This window comes from Bos mutus, chromosome 2 (genome assembly GCF_027580195.1).
Source record: "Bos mutus isolate GX-2022 chromosome 2, NWIPB_WYAK_1.1, whole genome shotgun sequence".
NCBI classification, from domain to species: domain Eukaryota; kingdom Metazoa; phylum Chordata; class Mammalia; order Artiodactyla; family Bovidae; genus Bos; species Bos mutus.
The window spans coordinates 105,672,750-105,694,846 of NC_091618.1; the positions used below are offsets into that span (position 1 = coordinate 105,672,750).

Sequence of the window (22,097 nt, forward strand, 5' to 3'; positions counted from 1 at the left end):
CTATAAGCACTACAGGACAGATATACTCATATTATAACTAGGAAATTGGATAATATACAATCAGTGATTGCCCATAATAGAGTTAAGACCAGCACACTCTAACTTTAGTATCCATACAAATCAACCTAAACTCAAAAAGTTATTGAGCCCTTATTATGTATACAACATTGTACTAGGTGCTTCGGAGGATTAAAATAATATAAAACACAATCCATTGCCAAAGGAATTACTTTCTAATTGGGGAGATATGATTTTATTTGTCTTTTGCATTGTCTCAGCGATTTTGCCCAGATTTCAGAAATCTGTCAAGGCACAATCCATGAAAAAGAGAACTGATAAACTAGACTTCATTAAAATGAAAAATATCTGCTCTGTGAAAGGCGTCATCAAGAGAGTGAGAAGAGAAGCCATAGATTAGGAGAAAAACCTTTGCAAAAATGAAGCTGGTAAAGGACTGTTATTCACAATGCACAAAAAATTCTCAAAAGTCAACAATAAGAAAACAACTTGATAAAAAAAAAAAAACAGGTCAAAGCTCTCAACAGATACCTCATCAAAGAACACAAACAGATGACAAAGCAGCATATGAAAAGATCCTCCACATCATATGTATTCATAAAATGTAAATTAAAAAACAATGTTCAATGCAGGACTATTCACAGTATTTAGGACATAGAAGCAACCGAGATGTCTATCAACATATGAATGGATAAAGAAGCTGTGGTCAGTCAGTTCAGTTCAGTTGCTCAGTCAAGTCCGACTCTTTGAGACCCCCATGAACTGCAGCACTCCAGGCATCCTTGTCTATCACCAGTTCCCAGAGTTTACTCAGAGTCATGTCCATTGAGTCGGTGATACCATCCAACCATCTCATCCTCTGTCGTCCCCTTCTCCTCCCACCTTCAATCTTTCCCAGCATCAGGGTCTTTTCCAGTGAGTCAGTTCTTCACATCAGGTGGCCAAAGTATTGGAGTTTCAGCTTCAGCATCAGTCCTTCCAATGAGTATTCAGGACTGATTTCCTTTAGGATGGGCTGGTTGACTCTCCTTGCTGTTCAAGGGACTCTCAAGAGTCTTCTCCAACACCACAGTTCAAAAGCATTAATTCTTCGGCACTCAGCTTTCTTTGTAGTCTAACTTTCTCATCTATACATGACTACTGGAAAAACCATAACTTTGACTAGATGGACTTTGTTGGCAAAGTAATGGTACATATATACAATGGAAGCTGTGGTACATATATATACTGGAATAATAGTCATAAAAAGAAATGCATTTGATTCAGTTCTAATGAGGTGGATGAACCTACAGCCTACAGAGTGAAGTAAGTCAGAAAGAGAAAAAACAGATATTGTGTATTTATATGGTATCTAGAAATCTGGTACTGGTGAACCTATTGCAGGGGAGCAATGGAGATGCAGACATAAGAGAACAGACTTGTGGACACGGGGAGGGGGGAAGGAGAGGGTGAGATGAATGCGGAAAGCAGCATGGAAATATACACACTGAAAGTGAAAGTGAAGTCGCTCGGTCGTGTCCGACTCTTTGAGGCCCCAGGGACTGTAGCCTACCAGGCTCCTCTGTCCATGGGATTTTCCAGGCAACAGTACTGGAGTGGATTGCCATTTCCTTCTCCAGGGGATCTTCCCAACCCAGGGATCGAACCCGGGTCTCCCGCATTGTAGACAGACGCTTTATCGTCTGAGCCAACATGTAAAATAGATGGTGAGTGGGAATTTGCTATATGACTCGGGAGTTCAAACCAAGGCTCTGACAACCTAGAGGAGTGGGATCGGGAAGGGAGGTTTAAAGGCAGGAGACATATGTATACCTATGGCTGATTCATGTTGTTATATAGCAGAAATCTGCACAATATTGTAATTATCCTTCAAGAAAAATAAATAAAGAAAACCAATATGGTACCACTACACATCTATTGAGCATCACTGACTCAATGGACATGAGTTTGAGCAAACTCTGGGAGATGGTGAAGGACAGGGAAGTCTGGCGTGCTGCAGTCCATGGGGTCACAAAGAGTTGGATGCAACTGAGCAACTGAACAACAGCACATCTACTAGAATGGCCAAAATCCTGAACACTGACAACAGCAAATGCTGTGGGGTAACAGGAGCTCTCCTTCATTGCTAGTGGCTATGAATAACCGTACAGCCATTTTGAAACCAGGTTGTAAATTCTTACAAAATAAAACTTACACTTAGCATATCACCAGCAATTGCCACTCTTGGTATTTAACCAAATGAGTTGAAATCTTATGTCCACACAAAAGCCTGTACACGACTCTGTTTATAGTAGCTTTATTCATAATGGTTAAAATTTGGAAAAACCAAGATGTCCTTCAGTAAGTGAACAGATAAATAAACATCCAGACAACAAAATAGAACTTAGCACTAAAAGATGTGAACTATCAAGCCATGAAAAGACATGGAAGAGTCTTAAAAGCAGATTACTAAGTAAAGGAAGCCAGTCTGAAGAGTCTACATATTATATGACTCCAAGTATACGACATTCTGAAAAGGGCAGAAACAGTTACAGATCAGTGCCAGAGGTTAGTACAGAGGGATGAATAGAGTACAGAGGATTTTTAGACCCATAGAAGCTGCTCTGTGTGATTCAATAACGGACAATAAATGCCTTCAGACATTTGTGCAAGAGAGGAGAGTGAAAAAGCTGGCTTAAAACTCAACATTCAAAAAACAAAGATCATGGCATCTGGTCCCATCACTTCATGGCAAATAGATGGGGAAACAATGGAAACAGTGACAGACTTTATTTTCTTGAGTTCCAAAATTAATGCAGATGGTGACTGCAGCCATGAAATTAAAAGACGCTTGCTGCTTGGAAGAAAAGCTATGACCAACCTAGACAGCATATTAAAAAGCAGACATTACTTTGCCAACAAAGGTCCATCTAGTCAAAGCTATGGTTTTTCCTGTGGTCATGTATGGATGTGAGAGTTGGACTATAAAGAAGGCTGAGCATTGAAGAACTGATGCTTTTGAACTGTGGTGTGGGGAAAGACTCTTGAGAGTCCCTTGGACTGCAAGGAGATCCAACCAGTCCATCCTAAAGGAAATCAGTCCTGAATATTCATTGGAAGGACTGATGCTGAAGCTGAAACTCCAATACTTTGGCCACCGGATGTGAAGAACTGACTCATTTGAAAAGATCCTGATGCCAGGAAAGATTGAGGGCAGGAGGAGAAGGGGATGACTGAGAATAAGATGGCTGGATGGCATATCACTGACTCCATGGGCATGAGTTTCAGCAATTTCTGAGAGTTGGTGATGGACAGGGAAGCCTGGCCTGCTGTAGTCCATGGGGTTGCAAAGAATTGGACATGACTGAATGACTGAACTGACTATAAAATGGATAATACCAAGAATGAATCCAAATGTAAGCTATACACTTTGGGTAATAATGACACATCAGTGTAGCTTCAACAAATAAAACAAATTGGAGTATGTGGAAATTTTGCTGTCTTCCTCTCAATTTTTCTGTGAGGCTGTTTTAAAAATAAATTGTGTAAATGAATTTTTTAAAAATTTGGACTATGTAACCTAAGCCATCTTACCATTTTTGAGACTTCCACACAATAAATGGGAAGTGAAGGTGTTTTGTTTCTTTGGAATTATCTTTTAAATCCATTAATATTTAGATTAATATTTCTAAGTCAGTTGCTATGGACTGAATTGTGTTCCCTCAAAATTAGTATTTTGAAGCCATAACTCCCAGTGTGACTCTATTTGGAGACAGGGCTTGTGAAGTAGTGATAAAGGTTAAGTGAGGTCTTGATCCAACCTCTAATCCAACAGAGATGGTGCTCTTATAAGAAGAGAGACCGGAGCTCACACCCACATGCTGAGGACGGACCGTGTGAGGACACAGTGAGAAGGCAGCTATCTGCAACTCAGAGAGAGAGCTCTCCCCAGACCCTGACCCTCCTAGCACCTTGACCTTGCCCTTTCCACTCTCCAGAAATGTGAGAAAATACATTTTGATTGTTTCAGCCACCCAGTGTGTGGAGCATTGCTATGGCAGCCTGGAAAATTAACATGAAGTTTGGAAGAAAGTGTTAGTTACTCAGTCATGTCCAGCTCTTTGCAACCCCAAGGACTGTAGCCCACCAGGCTCCTCTGACCATGGAATTCTCCAGGAAAGAACACAGGAGTGGGCAGCCATTCCTTTCTCCAGGGAATATTCCTAACCAAGGGATCAAACCTGCGTGTCCTGCATTGCCGGCGGATTCTTTACCATTTGAGTCACCTTAATGGAATGACATAGACTATTTCTTGTTAAATTCTCTTCCATGTATGTGAATTAGTGCAATGCAGTGTAAGATATACAGAGCTCATAATGACTGTAAGTTCAATTCTCAGCTATATCTCCTCATTATAATATGGGCTTAAATTTCCTAAGCTAATTTTCTTATCTGACAGGTTAGAATGACAACAAATCTTTCTGAGGTTATTACAAGGATTAAATCCAATGATGCTTGTTCATTCCCTGGATCATTCATTCATTCATCCTCTAACAAACACCCATTACTTAGGATGACAAAACTTATACTATTAGGATGAGAAAACATACACATATATTATTCTTTAACTTATTAATCATCTCACTGAGCTTAAATCTTTGGTTCTTCAATGAAATAATATTTTATATTATGGCAAAAATATCCTACATGGAATATATAATCATAAATACAGGCAATATAATATATGTATATACATATACATTTATACCCAACCACATCCTTATAATCTTACCTCTTTGCTTTCTTCCAGATCTGATTCACTACTGAAGTCCTCTGTGTTTAAATTTTCAAAGTCAGATTCTCCTACAGCAATTGGTACAGTCACAGTAAGACTGGGATTGTTTATGAAGGACATGTAATCACTTTCATCAATAATGTACTTTTCAACACTGCTGCCGGTTCCTATTCCACTTGTGGTTCCATTTACGTCTTTAAGATAGTCAAGGTCTTTCCCAATCTCTGTTGTATGATTGGACATACAATTGTCTTTCCTGTTGTTTAGATCATCAAGTGGTTTAATTTCATCTAAAATCTTTTGTTTTCTAACAAAGGACTGCTGAATAAATTCATATATTTTTCTCTTCACATAAGCTATTCCTTTGTGCATCCTATCCACAGCAATCTGGAGATTGTTCATTTCATTATCATCATCAGTGGCCGCAAGGTTGTCTGCACTAAATGAGCTCAGAAGCAAGGCCAAAAAGAGGTTCAGGACCTTAAAAATAACACAAACATCATTATAATTTCACCCCAATGTGAAGAAGACCAGATTGAGATACTTATTCCTTGTTGAGGAAACTATAAGTTCTAACAATGAGGCGAAAGAAACACCACAGCATAGTGACTAGAAGTTCAGAGATCTAAATGTTGTGCTCAGGCTTAACAGCTATGCCACAATTCATCTAAAGGGAAAGATATGATTTCCATTGGTCTCTAGTTCCTCTACTTATAAAATGAAGACACTGAGCTGACCTAAGGTTTTACTAAACTTAAAAATATGTGATTATAAGAAATAAATTTATGTGGGCTCTATATAAGAGTTCTAAACTTAAAATTCCTTAGTTTTTAAAACTATGCATTTAATTGCATATTATAGTTTCTTTTTTGATGAAAAGATATTAAATTGGATATTAATTGAAAGAAAATCATTATGATCCAGAATGAGAATTATGGGCTTAACATAGGCATCAACATATATGTTCTTGATCTACTATTTTTCTCATACCCCACTGTTGACTAATTAGGACAACTATTTATAAACAATCACTAATATTTCCATGAGACTGGCATATTAATGTATGTATCCTTTGGAGTGTATGATATATTTTTATATGGTAACAGTAAGGTACCAACCTAAAAGAGAGGACAGATTAGTTACTCCATGTGGGTTAGGAATCCTTAGCCAACCTCTGTTTTGATGTAAGGATTGACTAACCCAGGTTGGTTCATGCATCTGCCTTATGACATAGAGTGACTGAATACTATCTACAATGAATGAGCAAAGAAAAGTTGAAATAGCTAGGAACAATGGGAAGTGCCACTTTTTAGTCCTGTACTGGCAAGTAAGTTTGGGTTTTCTCTAAATTTATTTTTTTTCAGACTTTTCCCTTCCTTGGATCTGAATTTTTAAAATGTTCCCAATATATCCTTCTAAACCTGTCTTTAATATTATACTCCATAGGAGCTCACATAGTAAGTGTGATGAAATGACTGGCAAAACAGTTGAGAATAAACATTGTAGGGTCACTGGTTGTGTTGTCAAAGATTATAAGTGTATCCAAGGTAAGAGACTTTTGAAATTAATAATGATAATTTTGTTTTAGACAAAATGGTCATCATTTCATTGTGCTCTTAATCCATTTCTGAAACTCATATCTTAAATGGGTACATACCACCAGGTTTCCAATGACCATGACCATCATGAAGACAGTAAGGCACATGGCTTGACCAGCGACCTCCATGCAGTCCCACATGGTCTCTATCCACTCTCCACACAGCACCCGGAACACAATCAGGAAGGAGTGGAAGAAGTCATTCATGTGCCAGCGTGGGAGCTTACATTCACTGTTGATCTTGCAGACACAATCTTTGTAACTTTTACCAAAGAGCTGCATGCCAACCACAGCAAAAATGAAGACGATGATGGCTAACACCAAGGTTAGGTTTCCCAGAGCCCCCACTGAATTGCCGATGATCTTTATTAGCATATTTAATGTTGGCCAAGATTTTGCCAACTTGAAAACTCGAAGCTGGAAAATAAAAAAAAATATGTTATTATGATCAAGCCTTGAAAGCATTACATGTGAGGTTTACCAAGAAATGAATAAAATTGAATCTCTAACAACCTTTGCTCTACAGATGTTATAATGGTGATGGATGTTAACTGAGCTTATTGTGATCATTTTGCACTACATACAAATATTTCATCATATGTTGTAAACCTGAAATACAGTGTTATTATATCAATAATAACTTACAAGAAAGATATTGAAGTATATAACAAAAGACATTTTTTAAGAGAGTTAGTGGATGTCCTGGGCCACTGCTGATTGCAAAACTTATAATCTTGATTGGGGAAATAGGTAAGAGCCACCTTGCATTCTTATACTTTCCAGACTTTTAAATCTGTCTACCTTTGGACCATAACCAATGAGAAATGACCTGTGCCATTGCACTGTCATAGCACCACCCTCCTAAGCAAAAGATGTGAAGAGCAGGCTGTCTGGATGTCTTTGTGTCAGTGCTTGGCTTTACTCCAAGACATATTTCTAATCTATCAGGAACAGAGAGTTGTGAGCAAATGTTTCACTTCACCAAACAAGAAGCAAAGGTCTTCCTGTATGGAGCTTCTTATCTTAAAAAAAAAAAGAAAAGAACAACAACAAAAAAACTCTCTTACAACATCTGTCCTATCCTTGACCATGGCCAGTCTCATGGCTAATTTTTGAACCCCTCCCTCCCACCCAGGAAGAATCTGATCCTTCCATGTTTTATGTAGATAATTTTCCTTGAGAGTGAATTTTTAATTATTACTTGGGGACATACTGCCCCTCATTTGTTTTGTAAAGGTGGATGTAAGGCATACATGGACTGACACTAATATTAATTTGATCTTAATGATTTCTGCTCAGAGATACTCATTTGTCAATAGCAGGCAAAGTAACAGCACATAGAGCCCTGCTATAAGTAAAGTGTTTATTATTCACAATCTTCCTCTGTTGCACTGACATAGCTAGATGCACCTGCATTTAAGAACTTGGGATACTTCCCGTGACTTCATAATTCTTTCCCTATTTGCATGCACATATATGTGAATCAGTGGACTAAGTAAATACTTCTTCTGATTTCTCTCCTCTGATTTTGGGAAGGAGAATATTTTCCAGAGATACAATCAGAAATGGTTTCTACATGCACATCCTTATCTGATTGTTATTCACCTAATATAAAAGGGTGTTTATATTTTCAAAGTACTACTAAAATACATTTTCATTAAAATATTTTCTTAGATGCAAAAATATTAACTGCAGTCACCTCTAGAAACAATAATTAGTTGGAATGGTAATCGAGTAACATGTTCAACTTTATATGACCAGGATTTTTGCAATAAAGCTTTTTCCTAAATATGTGGGAATATCTTTTTCCACTTAGGGACTGTTTTTAACAATGCAAATGTTACACAGAAAACTTAAAATGTTAATGGTGTGTGGTAAAATCTATGATACAAGAGCCCTGATTGGTGGAAAGGTTTTTGTCTTTGTACTGTTTTGTTTTTTACCAAACGGAATGAACGGAGAACTGATAATCCTTCCACGTTGGCCAGGCCAAGTTCTACCAGGCTAAGCGTTACAATAAAACCATCAAAGATATTCCAGCCTTCTTGGAAATAATAGTAAGGATCCATGGCAATAATTTTCAGAAACATTTCTGCTGTAAAGATCCCAGTGAAAACCTAAGATCAAAACAAAGTTACTCTAATTCCATCAGATAATGACAAAGTAGCATGCCATAATATTTGCTCCTAGAACAAAATATTTACACTAGTAATTATTCTATTACTTGCGTACATTGGCACAATAATTTATAGTTGTTAAAAAGCTCTCATATATGTTATTTAATTTTATCCTCAAACGAAACACTGTTAAACACATAATGTGAGTATCATAACTCTTACTTTACCAATTAGGAAACATGTCTTCACATGGGTTCAGTGGCTTGCCCAACATCAACTAGAAAGTTAGAAAAACTAGGATTTGAGAGCAAATCTATTTTTAACCAGTGTTCTTTCCATTACATCAACTGCGTTTTCCTCCAGACTTCATACAGCACAGGTACTGACAAGACTTTTCCCATAAACAGTTTTATCTATAAGCTTATTCCCATTTCCCTCTACTCAGACAGTTATTTTGCATGCGTGCCTATATTATAATATGTGCATTATTATCATTATTTATTTGCACATGAAAAAATTACTTCAACAGTAAATACTAGAACTTTAAAAATAGGAACACTATAATTCAGGATGCTTTACATATTTTTCTTTCTAACATCAAGAATTTTAAACCTCAAAACAAATATTATGAAAAATGAATACATTATTTTAGAAACCTTTATTTCAGCAAATGAAAGCTAATATTCCTAAACTGAGACAACAAACACTTTAACAATTTTTTTTTAAACCTTCACCAAAAATGGTCTTGTTAATCGTATAAGGCACAAAATGTACTGGATGTTTTTTATTATTTTATAGCTTTGATCTAGACTAGATGGATTAAATAATACAGGCCCTACCTAGATCTTGGAAGTAGAAAAGCTGGAGTCATTTGTGAATTGTTAAATAAGTTGTGGCTTATAGTGAAGATGAATGACTAAGCAAGATAAAAAGATCTGTAATTTTACTTTAGCCTTCTATATGTAGGGAAACTATGATAATATCATTTCAAAAAGTGTGTTCTTAAACTATGAACTGCTTCTGTGCCTTGTATTACTTATAAATATCAGTATTGACTTTTTCAAGTAGTAATATAGGCCTGTTTTTATATTGCTGTCTTTCTCAGTTTCAGCTTGGATCTTAAGGACTGTTAAGGGCTATTTTTGGCAAAGAGTAAGGTATAGCCAGCTAGATATAATTCCCATCTTTTGAAAGCAAGGAAGTAGAAAGGGTGGTGGTAAGACTGCTATAAGACATAAAATGCAAACAGTTTCTCAAACAGAAAATTTGAAGACTGAACACATTTACCTTCCAATATGCTTACCAAGTTTCCTACTGTAAGCACATTATTGAAATGGTCTGTCATGGGATAGTGCTCCATGGCCATGAAGAGAGTGTTTAAGACAATGCAGATGGTGATGGCCAGGTCAACAAAAGGGTCCATCACAACCAGGTTGACAATATGTTTCACTTTTAACCAATATGGCGAACAGTCCCAGATTAAGAATATGTTGGAAAATTTATACCAACAGGGTGGGCATTTCTGCCTGGATTCTTCAAGTTCTAGATTAAAAAAATAAAATAAAAACAACCATCAAAAGAGATTTTTAAACATATATATTCCTCTCAGATCCAATAGATTTCACTAACCAAACATTCTCATTTGCTATAATCGACCTATTTTTGTACTTCATTATTTAAAAAACATGATTTAAAACATAGAATTTACTCTTTAGATTCCTCCCCAAAATTTCTTCAGACATAAACATAGAACAGCGGTATCAAAGAATGATTGTCTTCTCTTATGCATTGATATTGTGGTTCCATATTTGGCTCTAAGTTACGTGGATTGTCTTTTTAATAGAGACACTGTGTGTAATCCTATGTTAACGTCTGGCTATGCTGTCATCTTCAGGCTATAAGAGAGCCAAGAATCAGCTGTTTGTTTTTATTTTGTGAGAATAACCCATTCTTCCCCTCCAGTCTTGAGAGTGTTTAGGATGGTATCAGAAGTCCTAAACGAAATGGAACAGAAGATATGGTCACCATGACTAATAGGATTAGAAACCCTTTACAGAAATACTTTATTGTGCATTTTTAAGGAGTTGCCACACATAGGATTCTGTCATTTTTGAGACTGCACCCAAGTACTGCATTTCAGAATCTTTTATTGACTATGAGGGCTACTCCATTTCTTCCAAGGGATTCTTCCCCACAGTAGTACATATAATGGTCATCTGAATTAATTTCACCCATTCTGGTCCATTTTAGTTAACTGATTCCTAAAATGTTGATGTTCATTCTTGCCATCTCCTGTTTGACCACTTCCAATTTACCCTGATCCTTGGACCTAACATTCCAGGTTCCTATGAAATATTGTTGTTTACAGCATTAGACTTTATTTCATCACCAGACACATCCACAACTGGGTGCTGTTTCTGCTTTGGTTCAATCTCCTCATTCCTTCTGGAGCCATTTATTTGCTCTTCTCCAGTAGCATATTGGATGCCTACCAACCTGGGGAGTTCATCTATCAGTGTCACATCTTTTGCCTTTTCATATTGTTCATGGGGTTCTCAAGGCAAGAATGCTGAAGTGGTTTGCCATTCTCTTCTCCAGTGGACCACGTCTGTCCAAACTCTCCACCATGACCTGTCCATCTTGGGTGGCCCTACACGGCTTGGGTCATGGTTTCACTTAGTTAGACAAGGCTGTGACCCATGCGATCAGTTTGGTTAGTTTTCTGTGATTGTGGTTTTCATTCTGTCTGTCCTCTGCTCGATGAGAATAAGAGGCTTGTGGAAGCTTCCTAATGGGAGGGACTGGTTGTGGGGAAACTAGGTCTTGCTCTGTTTTGCTCTTGTTCTGTGGGCAAGGCCATGCTCAGCAAATCTTTAATCCAATGTTCTGTTGATGGGTGGGACTGTGTTCCCTCCCTGTAGTTTGGTCTGAGGCAGAATGATCTCAGTAGCTTCCAAGGCAAATCATTCAATATCACAGTAATCCAGGTCTATGCCCCAACCACTGATGCCAAAGAAGCTGAAGTTGAATGGTTTTATGAAGACTTACAAGACCTTCTAGAACTAACAACAAAAAAAGATGTCCTTTTCAGTATAGGGGACTGGAGAGCAAAATTAGGAAGTCAAGAGATACCTGGAGTAACAGGCAAATTTGGCCTTGGAGTACAAAATGAAGCAGGACAAAGGCTAATAGAGTTTTTCCAAGAGGACACTAGTCATAGCAAACACCCTCTTTCAACAACACAAGAGATGACTCCACACATGGACATCACCAGATGGTTAACACCAAAATCAGATTGTTTATATTCTTTGCAGCTGAAGATAGAGAGCTCTATACTGTCAGCAAAAACAAGACCAGGAGCTGACTGTGGCTCAGATCATGAACTTCTTATTGCCAAATTCAGACTTAAATGGAAGAAAGTAGAGGAAACCCCTAGGCCCTTCAGTTATGACCTGAATAAAATCCCTTATGATTATACAGTGAAAGTGACAAATAGATTCAAGGGATTAGGTCTGTAGACAGAGGGCCTGAAGAACTATGGACAGAGGCTCATAATGCTATATAAAAGGCATTGGCCAAAACCATCCCCAAGAAAAAGAAATGTAAACAGACAAAATGGTGGTCTGAGGAGGCTTTACAAATAGCTGAGAAAACAAGAGAAGATAAAGGCAAAGGAGAAAAGGAAAGATATACCTATTGAATGCAGAGTTTCAAAGAATAGCAAGAAGAGATAAGAAAGCCTTCATCAGTGAACAATGCAAAGAAATAGAGAAAAACAAACAATGGGAAAGACTAGAGATCTCTTCAAGAAAATTAGAGCTATCAAGGGAACATTTCATGCAAAGATGGGCACAATAAAGGACAGAAACGGGATGGACCTAACAGAAACAGAAGGTATTAAGAAGAGGTGGCAAGAATACACAGAAGAACTATACAAAAAAGATCTTAATGACACAGAAAACCATAATGGTGTGATCACTCACCTAGCGTCAGACATCTTGGAGTGTGAAGTCAAGTTGGCCTTAGGAAGCATGACTACTAATAAAGCTAGTAGAGGTGATGGAATTCCAGCTGAGTTATTTCAAATCCGAAAAGATGATGCTATGAAAGTGCTGCACTCAATATGCCAGCAAATTTGGAAAACTCAGTAGTAGCTACCAGACTGGAAAAGGTCAGTTTTCATTCCAATCCCAAATAAGGGCAATGCCAAAGAATGTCCAAACTACCATACAATTGCACTCATTTCACACGCTAGCAAAGGCATGGAAACATGTAAAATATCATGTATGAAATGAGATGCCAGTCCAGGTTTGATGCACGATACTGGATGCTTGGGGCTGGTGCACTGGGACGACCCAGAGGGATGGTATGGGGAGGGAGGAGGGAGGAGGGTTCAGGATGGGGAACACATGTATACCTGTGGTGGATTCATTTTGATATTTGGCAAAACTAATACAATTATGTAAAGTTTAAAAATAAAATAAAATTAATTTTAAAAAAAATTAAAAATAAAAACCAAGGGAGCACACCATCTATCCCACCCTTTTCATCTCTGCGATCTCCACTAGCCTTCCTGTGGCCTTCACAAATGAAGATCCTACAAAAATTCAGGTCATTCGTGTCTGTTTCTCTGACACAGGAATTTTTCACATGTGCACTGTCCTGGAGGTAAGGGGCTCATCTTCAGATTCTGCAGGTCCTGATTCCAACCTCCAAACCCATGAGATGTGGGCTAAGCACCCCCTTAGATTCATGCCATGAAGACGAAGCATCTCAGAGACTATGCATACTGCAGGAGTTGCCCTAGCCAGGCTGTGGTTGGCCATGGAGAATGCATGGCCTCCGAGACCAAGGACTACCACTGTTCAACTGGGTAAACTTGGGACTTAGCCTCTCTGAATATCAGTTCCTTAGATAAAGGGTTATTTTTTAAATTATCAGATAAGGTATATAAAAGAGTTTCATGAGTAAAATATGCCAGAGCTTTCCCCTCAAAAGAGCGCAATATTATATGATTTCATTTATATGAAACTCTAAAAAATACAAACTAATCTACAGTAAGCAAAGATCAGTGTTTGCCTAGGGATGGATGGCACTGGGAGATATTTTGTGGTGATGGTTATGTTTACTATCTTGATTGCAATGATGGTGTCTTATGTCAAAACTTATCAAATTGTAGTCTTTAAATATGTGCAGTTTACCGAATGTCATTTATCTCTTAATAAAGCTATTTAGAAGAAAATAAATAAGCCTAAAATATTTAAAAAAAAAATGAAAATTCTCTGTCAAGAGAATTCTCTGTCAAGAGAATTGAGAACTTGAACCAAGAACTTCTAGATGTTCAAGCTAGACTTAGAAAAGGCAGAGGAATCAGAGATCAAATTGCAAACATCCAGTGGATCATAGAAAAAGCAAGAGAATTCCAGAAAAAACATCTACTTTCATTTCATTGACTACACTAAAGCCTTTGACAGTGTGGATCACAACAAGCTGTGGAAAATTCTTTAAGAGATGGGAATACCAGACCACCTTACCTGCTTCCTAAGAAATCTATATGCAGGTCAAGAAGCAACAGTTAGAACTGGACATGGAACAATGGACTGGTTCAAAATTGGGAAAGGAGTACGTCAAGGCTGTATATTGTCACTCTGCTTATTTAACTTATATGCAGAACACATCATGCAAAATACTGGGCTGGAATTTAGATTGCTGGAAGAAATATCAATAACCTCAGATATGCAGATAACACCACCTTAACAGCAGAAAGCAAAGAGGAACTGAAGAGTCTCTTAATAAAGGTGAAAGAGGAGAGTGAAAAAGTTGGCTTAGAACTCAAAATTAAAAAAATTAAGATCACGCTATCTGGTCCCATCACTTCATGGCAAACAGATAGGGAAACAATGGAAACAGTAACAGACTATTTTCTTGGACTCCAAAATCACTGCAGATGATGACTGCAGCCATGAAATTAAAAGATGCCTGTTCCTTGGAAGAAAAGATATAATTAACCTAGACAGCGTATTAAAAAGCAGAGACATTACTGTGCTGACAAAGGTCCATATAGTCAAAGCTATGGTCTTTCCAGTAGTCATGTATGGATGTGAGAGTTGGACCATAAAGAAGGCTGAGCATCAAAGAATTGATGCTTTTCAACTCTTCAACTGTGGTGTTGGAGAAGACTCTTGAGAGTCCCTTGGACTGCAAGGAGATCAAACCAGTCAATTCTAAAGAAAATCAATCCTGAATATTCATTGGAGAGACTGATGCTGAAGCTGAAAGTCCAATACTTTGGCTACCTGATGCAAAGAACAGAATTATTAGAAAAGACCCTGATGCTGGAAAAGATAGAAAGCAGGAGGAGAAGGGAACAACAGAGCACAAGATGGTTGGATGGCATCACCAAGTCAACGGACATGAGTTTGAGCAAGCTCTGCAAAATGGTGAAGGACAGGGAAGCCTGGTGTAGTGCAGTACATGGGGTGGCAAAGAGTCGGTCATTACTGAGAGACTCCCCAACAAAACATACAGGATACATTCTTTAGAGTTGCAAAAACCATGGAGTTTAAGTAACTTTTAAAAAAGTTTCTAGAATACAGAAATATATAACAAATAACTCTTAAATAAGACCTATGATGTTTTCTTTGGAATACACTACTTCCAACTTACTGACATGTGTTTCAAATAAGACAATATAAATTCAGTGAAAACAACCGAAATGGAAATGGAATTTGTTACAAACCTTCTACTGTATTTGTTAAAATGCTGGCTATGCTCATTGCTCTTTGCCTTTGAGATGGATCTTCTAGAAAGTCCATGGAAACATGAAAAGAACTTGACCTTCTCTTTCTCATTTCAGTTTCAGTGGTTGTTCCCTGTAAAGAAAATGTTAATGTATTCAATGCTTAACTTGGGCAATATGATAAGCAAACAACCATTGTGACACAGTGAAATTCATGAAATACATGCATCATGCACATTCATATTTAATTAGTGATGGCAGATATTGCTGACTTATTGTAGCATTAACCTGGACTGTCCAAACTGTTAGCCATTTATTCATACACCAAAACTAAGGGTTTTCTTTTTACCCTCTGATTTTATAGTTTTAGGTGACAATGTAATTTTGATATCCTTGATAAACCCTGTGAGTGACATATTTAACAATTTGCTTATGTCAGAACTAACAGCAGAAAGCAATAACTTGAAAAGTCACCTAAATGATCACAGCATTTTATTTTGAGAAGGTAGCCCTTTATTTTTAAAGGAATACAAATAATTAGAACACACGTAGCTGCCATCTCATTTTCTGGACACAAGACACAGATGGTCATCGACAACACAAGCTGTATATTAAAAAAAACAACAATACATGCTGCATGGACAACAGTTTCATCCAGGGTACCAAAGCAATAAGTCATCTAGTTCTGACTTGATCATGCCTCATTCATGCTGATATATATCCAGGTCTAATAAGAGGCAGCACGTGTTTAGAAATTCCTTATCCGGGTATATATTCACAAACACATACCTTTGTACACAGAGAATTCTTTTAACTGTCTATATTAATAATTTTGTGTGTCTCTTCATTTAGATTAGTTTTGAGAAGACCTATATCAGCATTATTTTTTAGTAAGACAAGTATGAGTACTAGAAATTTGAAGATAATAATAAAGCTATCTATTTAGGCACAGTGTTCTTGAAATCTTCTACACTAAAGCAAGCTATATCGAAGAATCTGTTGGAAAGATTTATTATACACCCTTTACACTTAAATATAGGAATCGTTCATTTATTCTTATACCAGGTCTTTAGTGGATGGCCTGCTATCTAAAGGTAGTTCAGCATGGGTATATAGCAAATCCTCCAACTGGAGGCAGTCATTTATTACTGTGTATAATTTATCCTTAGCACATTTAATAAATAAATGCATTCAGGTGTTATGCAAGAGAGTGTTGAGGCCTTAAGTTTTAGTTGGTTAGTCTTTTAAAGGTATTACAAGATGCAGGTGCATTCACAGCTTGACCAACCAGGAATCATTCTCAAGGGGTTCCATTCTGTAGAAACACTGGCTGGTACAGCAATCATGGGCCTTCCATGCCTGAACTATTTAAAACTTCCTTACATTGTCATCAGTAGCTGGCTTATCTATTATCACCTCTGGCAGAAGCTGTCCAACAGGCGATGTAGGAACCGAAGGTCCACCAACCAAGGAAACCACACCATTGCAATCCACAGTGCTGTGCATCTTCCCATTGGCTGGAAACACGGCCAGCATTCGGGACGACCTACTGGTCTGACTTAAGTTACTGTTGCGTCGCTCTCCATGCCGTCGGGGCACAAACAAGGAGTCTCTGCGGCTCTCGTTATCCTCGAAGGTGCTGTGCTCATCATCAGCAAAGTCGTTCTCTGATCCCACATCCTTTGCTCGCCCTCTGAAGCTGAAAAGGCTTGTTCTGCTATTTCGCCTTGGAGAAAATAAGGAGCCACGGATGCTCAACAAAGACTATAAGTTTGAAACCGAAAAGAAATTAAACTCATATTAGTATGGTCATTTGGAATGTGCTTTTATTTTGTAAGATTAAGTTGAAGGGGATTTCAGCATTCTTAACAGAATGTGACTCATTCCTTGATTAACATTCTCATTTTATGTGCATTCAGATTAAATTAAATTAGTTTATAAGAGAAGGTTTCTAGCCCTTGAGATTAATAACTGGAGAGATAGACCGCAACTTAAAGGTATTGAAAAACAAAACCCTGAACTACATTTTTCAAGTTCAAAAGCAAACATCTTTAGCACCTAACAGTGGACACTGTAAACACTCAATAACAGCATGACCCTAACAAGGGCATATCTGTTTCCGCTGCTCTTTCCCTTCAAGAAATTCCAACACTTTGCACAAATTGTTTAAATCCATCCTCCTAATATCACTTGAATTATTTCCATTGCATCTAGTAGGCACAGTGTTGTTGGAGCTTGAAGCTAAGACCTCTGAAATTCAGAGTGATGTGCTTTTTCATAAAGCATACCACAGTGAATATTTTCAGAAGCATGCATTATGGCTTATAAAGAAGTCTGGGTTAAAAAAAAAAAAACCCACACACACAACATAAAATAATGAAAAAGAAAAAAGGACATTACTGATTAGTTATCCACATTTTTTCTTGTTAAAAAGGCTGTGGACCAGAAAGATATTAGTTAGAACAAGTGCCAGGAGACAAGTTCAGGTGAGAATTCAGGTCTCCTGACTTTTGATGCTGTGCTACCTTAATACACCAAGCTGTAGAGCTTTCTCTTGTGATTCAGATGTAAAGAATCCTCCTTCAGTGCAGGATACCTGGGTTTGATCCTTGAGTCAGGAAAATCCCCAGGAGAAGGGAATGTCAACCCACTCCAGTATTCTTACCTGGAGAATTCCAAGGACAGAGGGGCCTGGTGGGCCACAGTTCATGGGGTTGCGAGGATATGACTGAGTGACTAATACACACATACACACCAAGCTTCAAGTTTATATATATGCAAACTAAAATTCTTTCAAACTGTACAGAAAGGATAGGTTTAAATATATATATATATAAATTTTAAAAAGCAGTCAATTCAGTTGATAAAAATTCCTAAGTTGTAGTCACTTCTCCTCCCAGCCACCACCCTCCCCTTCCCCGTCCCCCTGCCAGCTTCATGTTCTAATTTCCATCCAGGCATCATTTAACTCTGCAGTGCCATACCTGGTGTGGGGAGGAGTACCTCTTTTCGTATGTCAACCGATTCCCTTCTATGGAGAAGCGAAACCCTTTCCTCCTGATGCTGTCTTCAGATTCAGATTTCTGGAATTCATCATCATCTTTCTCTTCTCCACCAGATTGCTCTTTCTGTTTTCTTTTCTTTCTCCGATTTCTTCTTTCCTTTGCACTCTTGGAACTCAACTTGGAGGCTTCAGACGAGCTGTCTGAGAGCCTGCCTGCTGCACTAGGTTCTCTGGAATGCTCTGAGGCAGTTACAGCTGCTGCCTGCTACATTGAGGAGACATGGTTTCAGCACAGAAGTGGAGAAGAACTTACTTTTAAAAATATAGCTCAAGTATTTGCAAAGTATTTTAAAAAAAATTCAGCTGACTCCAGTTAATCTTACACTGAAGAAACTGCAAATATGAGGGATTTTTTTTTCCTGTCCATCTAATATAGGCTTTTAGAAATAAATTGATTTTCTCTGTGCTAACATTTTTACAGACCACATACTCAAAAGGATCAGACACCAACAAGAACATATATTCATATTTCTTTGGGGATTTGATTTACTCTAAAAAATGGCATCTGGTCCCATCACTTCATGGGAAATAGATGGGGAAACAGTGTCAGACTTTATTTTTGGGGGCTCCAAAATCACTGCAGATGGTGACTGCAGCCATGAAATTAAAAGACGCTTACTCCTTGGAAGGGAAGTTATGACCAACCTAGATAGCATATTCAAAAGCAGAGACATTACTTTGCCAACAAAGGTCCGTCTAGTCAAGGCTATGGTTTTTCCAGTGGTCATGTATGGATGTGAGAGTTGGACTGTGAAGAAAGCTGAGCACCGAAAAATTGATGCTTTTGAACTGTGGTGTTGGAGAAGACTCTTGAGAGTCCCTTGGACTGCAAGGAGATCCAACCAGTCCATTCTGAAGGAGATCAGCCCTGGGATTTCTTTGGAAGGAACGATGCTAAAGCTGAAACTCCAGTACTTTGGCCACCTCATGAGAAGAGTTGACTCATTGGAAAAGACTCTGATGCTGGGAGGGATTGGGGGCAGGAGGAGAAGGGGACGACAGAGGATGAGATGGCTGGATGGCATCACTGACTCAATGGACGTGAGTCTCAGTGAACTCCAGGAGATGGTGATGGACAGGGAGGCCTGGCATGCTGAGATTCATGGGGTTGCAAAGAGTCGGACATGACTGAGCGACTGAACTGAACTGAAAAATTGGTAATTAGCACTGTCTTTTTTTCACTGGGGGGAAAAACAAAACAAAACAAAACTAGAGCATGGAAGAAAAGGTGATGAGTTACTTGGGGTCATATCCAAAGATAGGAGGCATGAGATAAAGAACTGAGGGCCTCTTTCTAGCTATTGAAACAGGATTGTCCAGTACCCTCAAAATATTATCAATCAAATTTATAGAAGGTGATATCCCATCTCACGTCTACAAAACTCTATCCAAAAGACTAGAGACCGGAGGGTCAATAGTTTCTGCTAAGCAAGACAAGACATTCAGTTCTCCAAAGATCATCCCCAGTTTTTCAAGTCAGCACTGGTTTTTGCTGGCTACATGGTCATGGGATGAAAACAGTGCTGTTTATCACAGCTTGTTGGAACTTTGTGATGATTTTCATTGTTCCAAGAGTGCCCTCAATATAGGCTTCCAAATAAATTAATATTCCCCAATCAACTTTCTTTTATAGTAAAGACAATGAGTTTTGATGCTAAACAGAAGTGAAGAAAGACGGAAGTGATAGGAAGGGCATTTTATCATACTATAAGATGAAGTAATTCTCAGGTTCCCTGATCTCCATAAAATTGGTGACTTTTATATGCCTACTGCTGTATCAGAGAGCATTACATTATTTGATCACTTCTTTATTTAGAAAGACAAGCAACCACACAAAAGACAACATATTTTTGGGTAAAGACTGTCTTCTAAGAACTACATGAACATCTTTTTACACAATAACCAATACATTTTTTTCTAAAAGAAGATGATTTCTTAGGGTTTTCTTCTAATGCCAGTATACTCATTCAGTAAAATTTCTCACCTGAGAAGACCTCAAAATCACATTTTTCCTTGAATTCTAAAATTTTTAAGATGATTAAATGTGCATGAATATTGCTATTTTATAATATTGTGGTCAATATTTTATAATAAATATATAAACAATATTTTATAATATTGTTTATAATATTGTGGTCAATATTATAAACATTTTAGAATAGTTAAACTAAAGGATTTACAGATGATCAAAATAATGTAGAAATACTGACTAACCCCCCTATACTATCAGCTTCTCCTAAGTACAAATGATCATCTGGTTCTCACTTTCTTTCCAGTGTTGTTGTAACAACCAAAACAATAAAAAAAAGGTTCATACCACAAGACAGGACATACTTGATTTGGTGAATTTACCTGAGCTGCCTCCTGTTGCTTTTTAAGTTGTTCGAGCATCTGCTGAAATTCAGCCTCTTTCTGTTCCGCCTCTTCTAAGGTGGCCTGATTCTGTTCTTCATAGGCCATGGCCACCACAGCCAGGATCAAATTTATTAGATAGAAGGAGCCCAAGAAAATGACCAGCACAAAAAATATCATGTATGTTTTTCCAGCAGCACGTAATGTCTGAAAACAAGAATACCAGAATTATTTTTTTACAATATTTTTCTAACTGGTGGCTTCAATTGTCAACTTACTTTGTGTAGGACTCTGATATAAGTAATTATGATGGTCACATCCCCTCCTACTTTGTTGACTATCTGTTTCTTTAACCTCATCCTCTTCCTTCTCCCCTAACTCATGCATTTAGCATTCTAATCTGTAGGAGGGAATTCCTGGATTTACCAGGAATAAAGCAGAGTCAAATAATATACCATGGGGATCTCCATTAAAGAGCTGAACCTTTGAGTAAAGTCAGGAAGAGACCAAACTTATCCTTCTACATCTGTTTATTCATCTTCATCACCTGCCACCTGAAGGATAATACCTGAGGGGGTAAACGGAATTGAGAGGAACCTGTGCTTTTCCATTTAGGAGCATCTGTGTATGGGAAGAGTGGGGAATATTTTTAGAGATCAAGGGGAAATGAGACAGAATTGTGTTCATAACACACTGCTATGCTTAATATGTGTTATAATCAATAAGACAAAGAAAGTCAAGTCTTCTGATTTCAAGGTCTGCTCTTTCCATTATATTATGGTGTGGTTTGGATTTCATAACTAAGTTGGTTTTCTTATATACTTCCAATTAAACACAATATGTGTTGCCTCAGGTTCTCACCAGCTGGTAAAGATTTTCCCAGAAGTCCTGAGTCATCAGTCGAAACAGTGACAAAAAAGCCCAACTGAAGGTATCAAAGCTTGTGTAGCCATAATTGGGATTTCTACCAGCTTTCACACACATGTATCCTTCTGGACATTGGCTGTAAATGCGGCAAAAGAAAGTATTATAAGAAGCTCTGCTGTGTTTTTATTTTGGTAGCACACTATACTTTAAATATTTGAGCTAGAAAGATTTGCTATTTCAAGGGATGAAAGTATGTAATAAGTATGAAATAAGTATGAAAGGATGAAAGTATTAAATAAGTAACACATTTCCCAACTTTTGACTTAATATAATTTTACTAATCACCTGATGTCATCATTAAAATATTGTATAGCATGCCTAGTAATATTTTACAAAACTATTTTCTGTCCGTAATCAGCGTGTTAACATGTGTTTAGTTCATTTTCTTAGCATGGATGCTCCAGAGTTGACTCATAGCTCATGAATACTCATCTAAAGGAACTGGCATTAAAGCTAAAGTGTTCCTTCTTGTTTTACACAACATGAAAGCTTGCCTAACATTTAAATAA

The 22,097-nt window shown here is 37.7% G+C and overlaps 1 protein-coding gene across 1 annotated transcript in view; it reads right to left on the minus strand.

Annotated features, from left to right (window-relative positions):
• SCN1A (sodium voltage-gated channel alpha subunit 1) overlaps window positions 1-22,097 on the minus strand; it is a 96,223-nt gene that overhangs the window by 40,949 nt on the left and 33,177 nt on the right. The window contains exons 8-16 of the mRNA XM_070357846.1: window positions 21,523-21,664; window positions 20,662-20,868; window positions 18,230-18,514; window positions 16,629-17,009; window positions 15,246-15,378; window positions 9,810-10,048; window positions 8,333-8,506; window positions 6,450-6,806; window positions 4,790-5,272 (exon numbers count right to left, since the gene is read on the minus strand). Coding sequence (XP_070213947.1) covers window positions 4,790-5,272; window positions 6,450-6,806; window positions 8,333-8,506; window positions 9,810-10,048; window positions 15,246-15,378; window positions 16,629-17,009; window positions 18,230-18,514; window positions 20,662-20,868; window positions 21,523-21,664 — 2,401 coding nt within the window. The remainder of the gene's footprint in view (window positions 1-4,789; window positions 5,273-6,449; window positions 6,807-8,332; window positions 8,507-9,809; window positions 10,049-15,245; window positions 15,379-16,628; window positions 17,010-18,229; window positions 18,515-20,661; window positions 20,869-21,522; window positions 21,665-22,097) is intronic.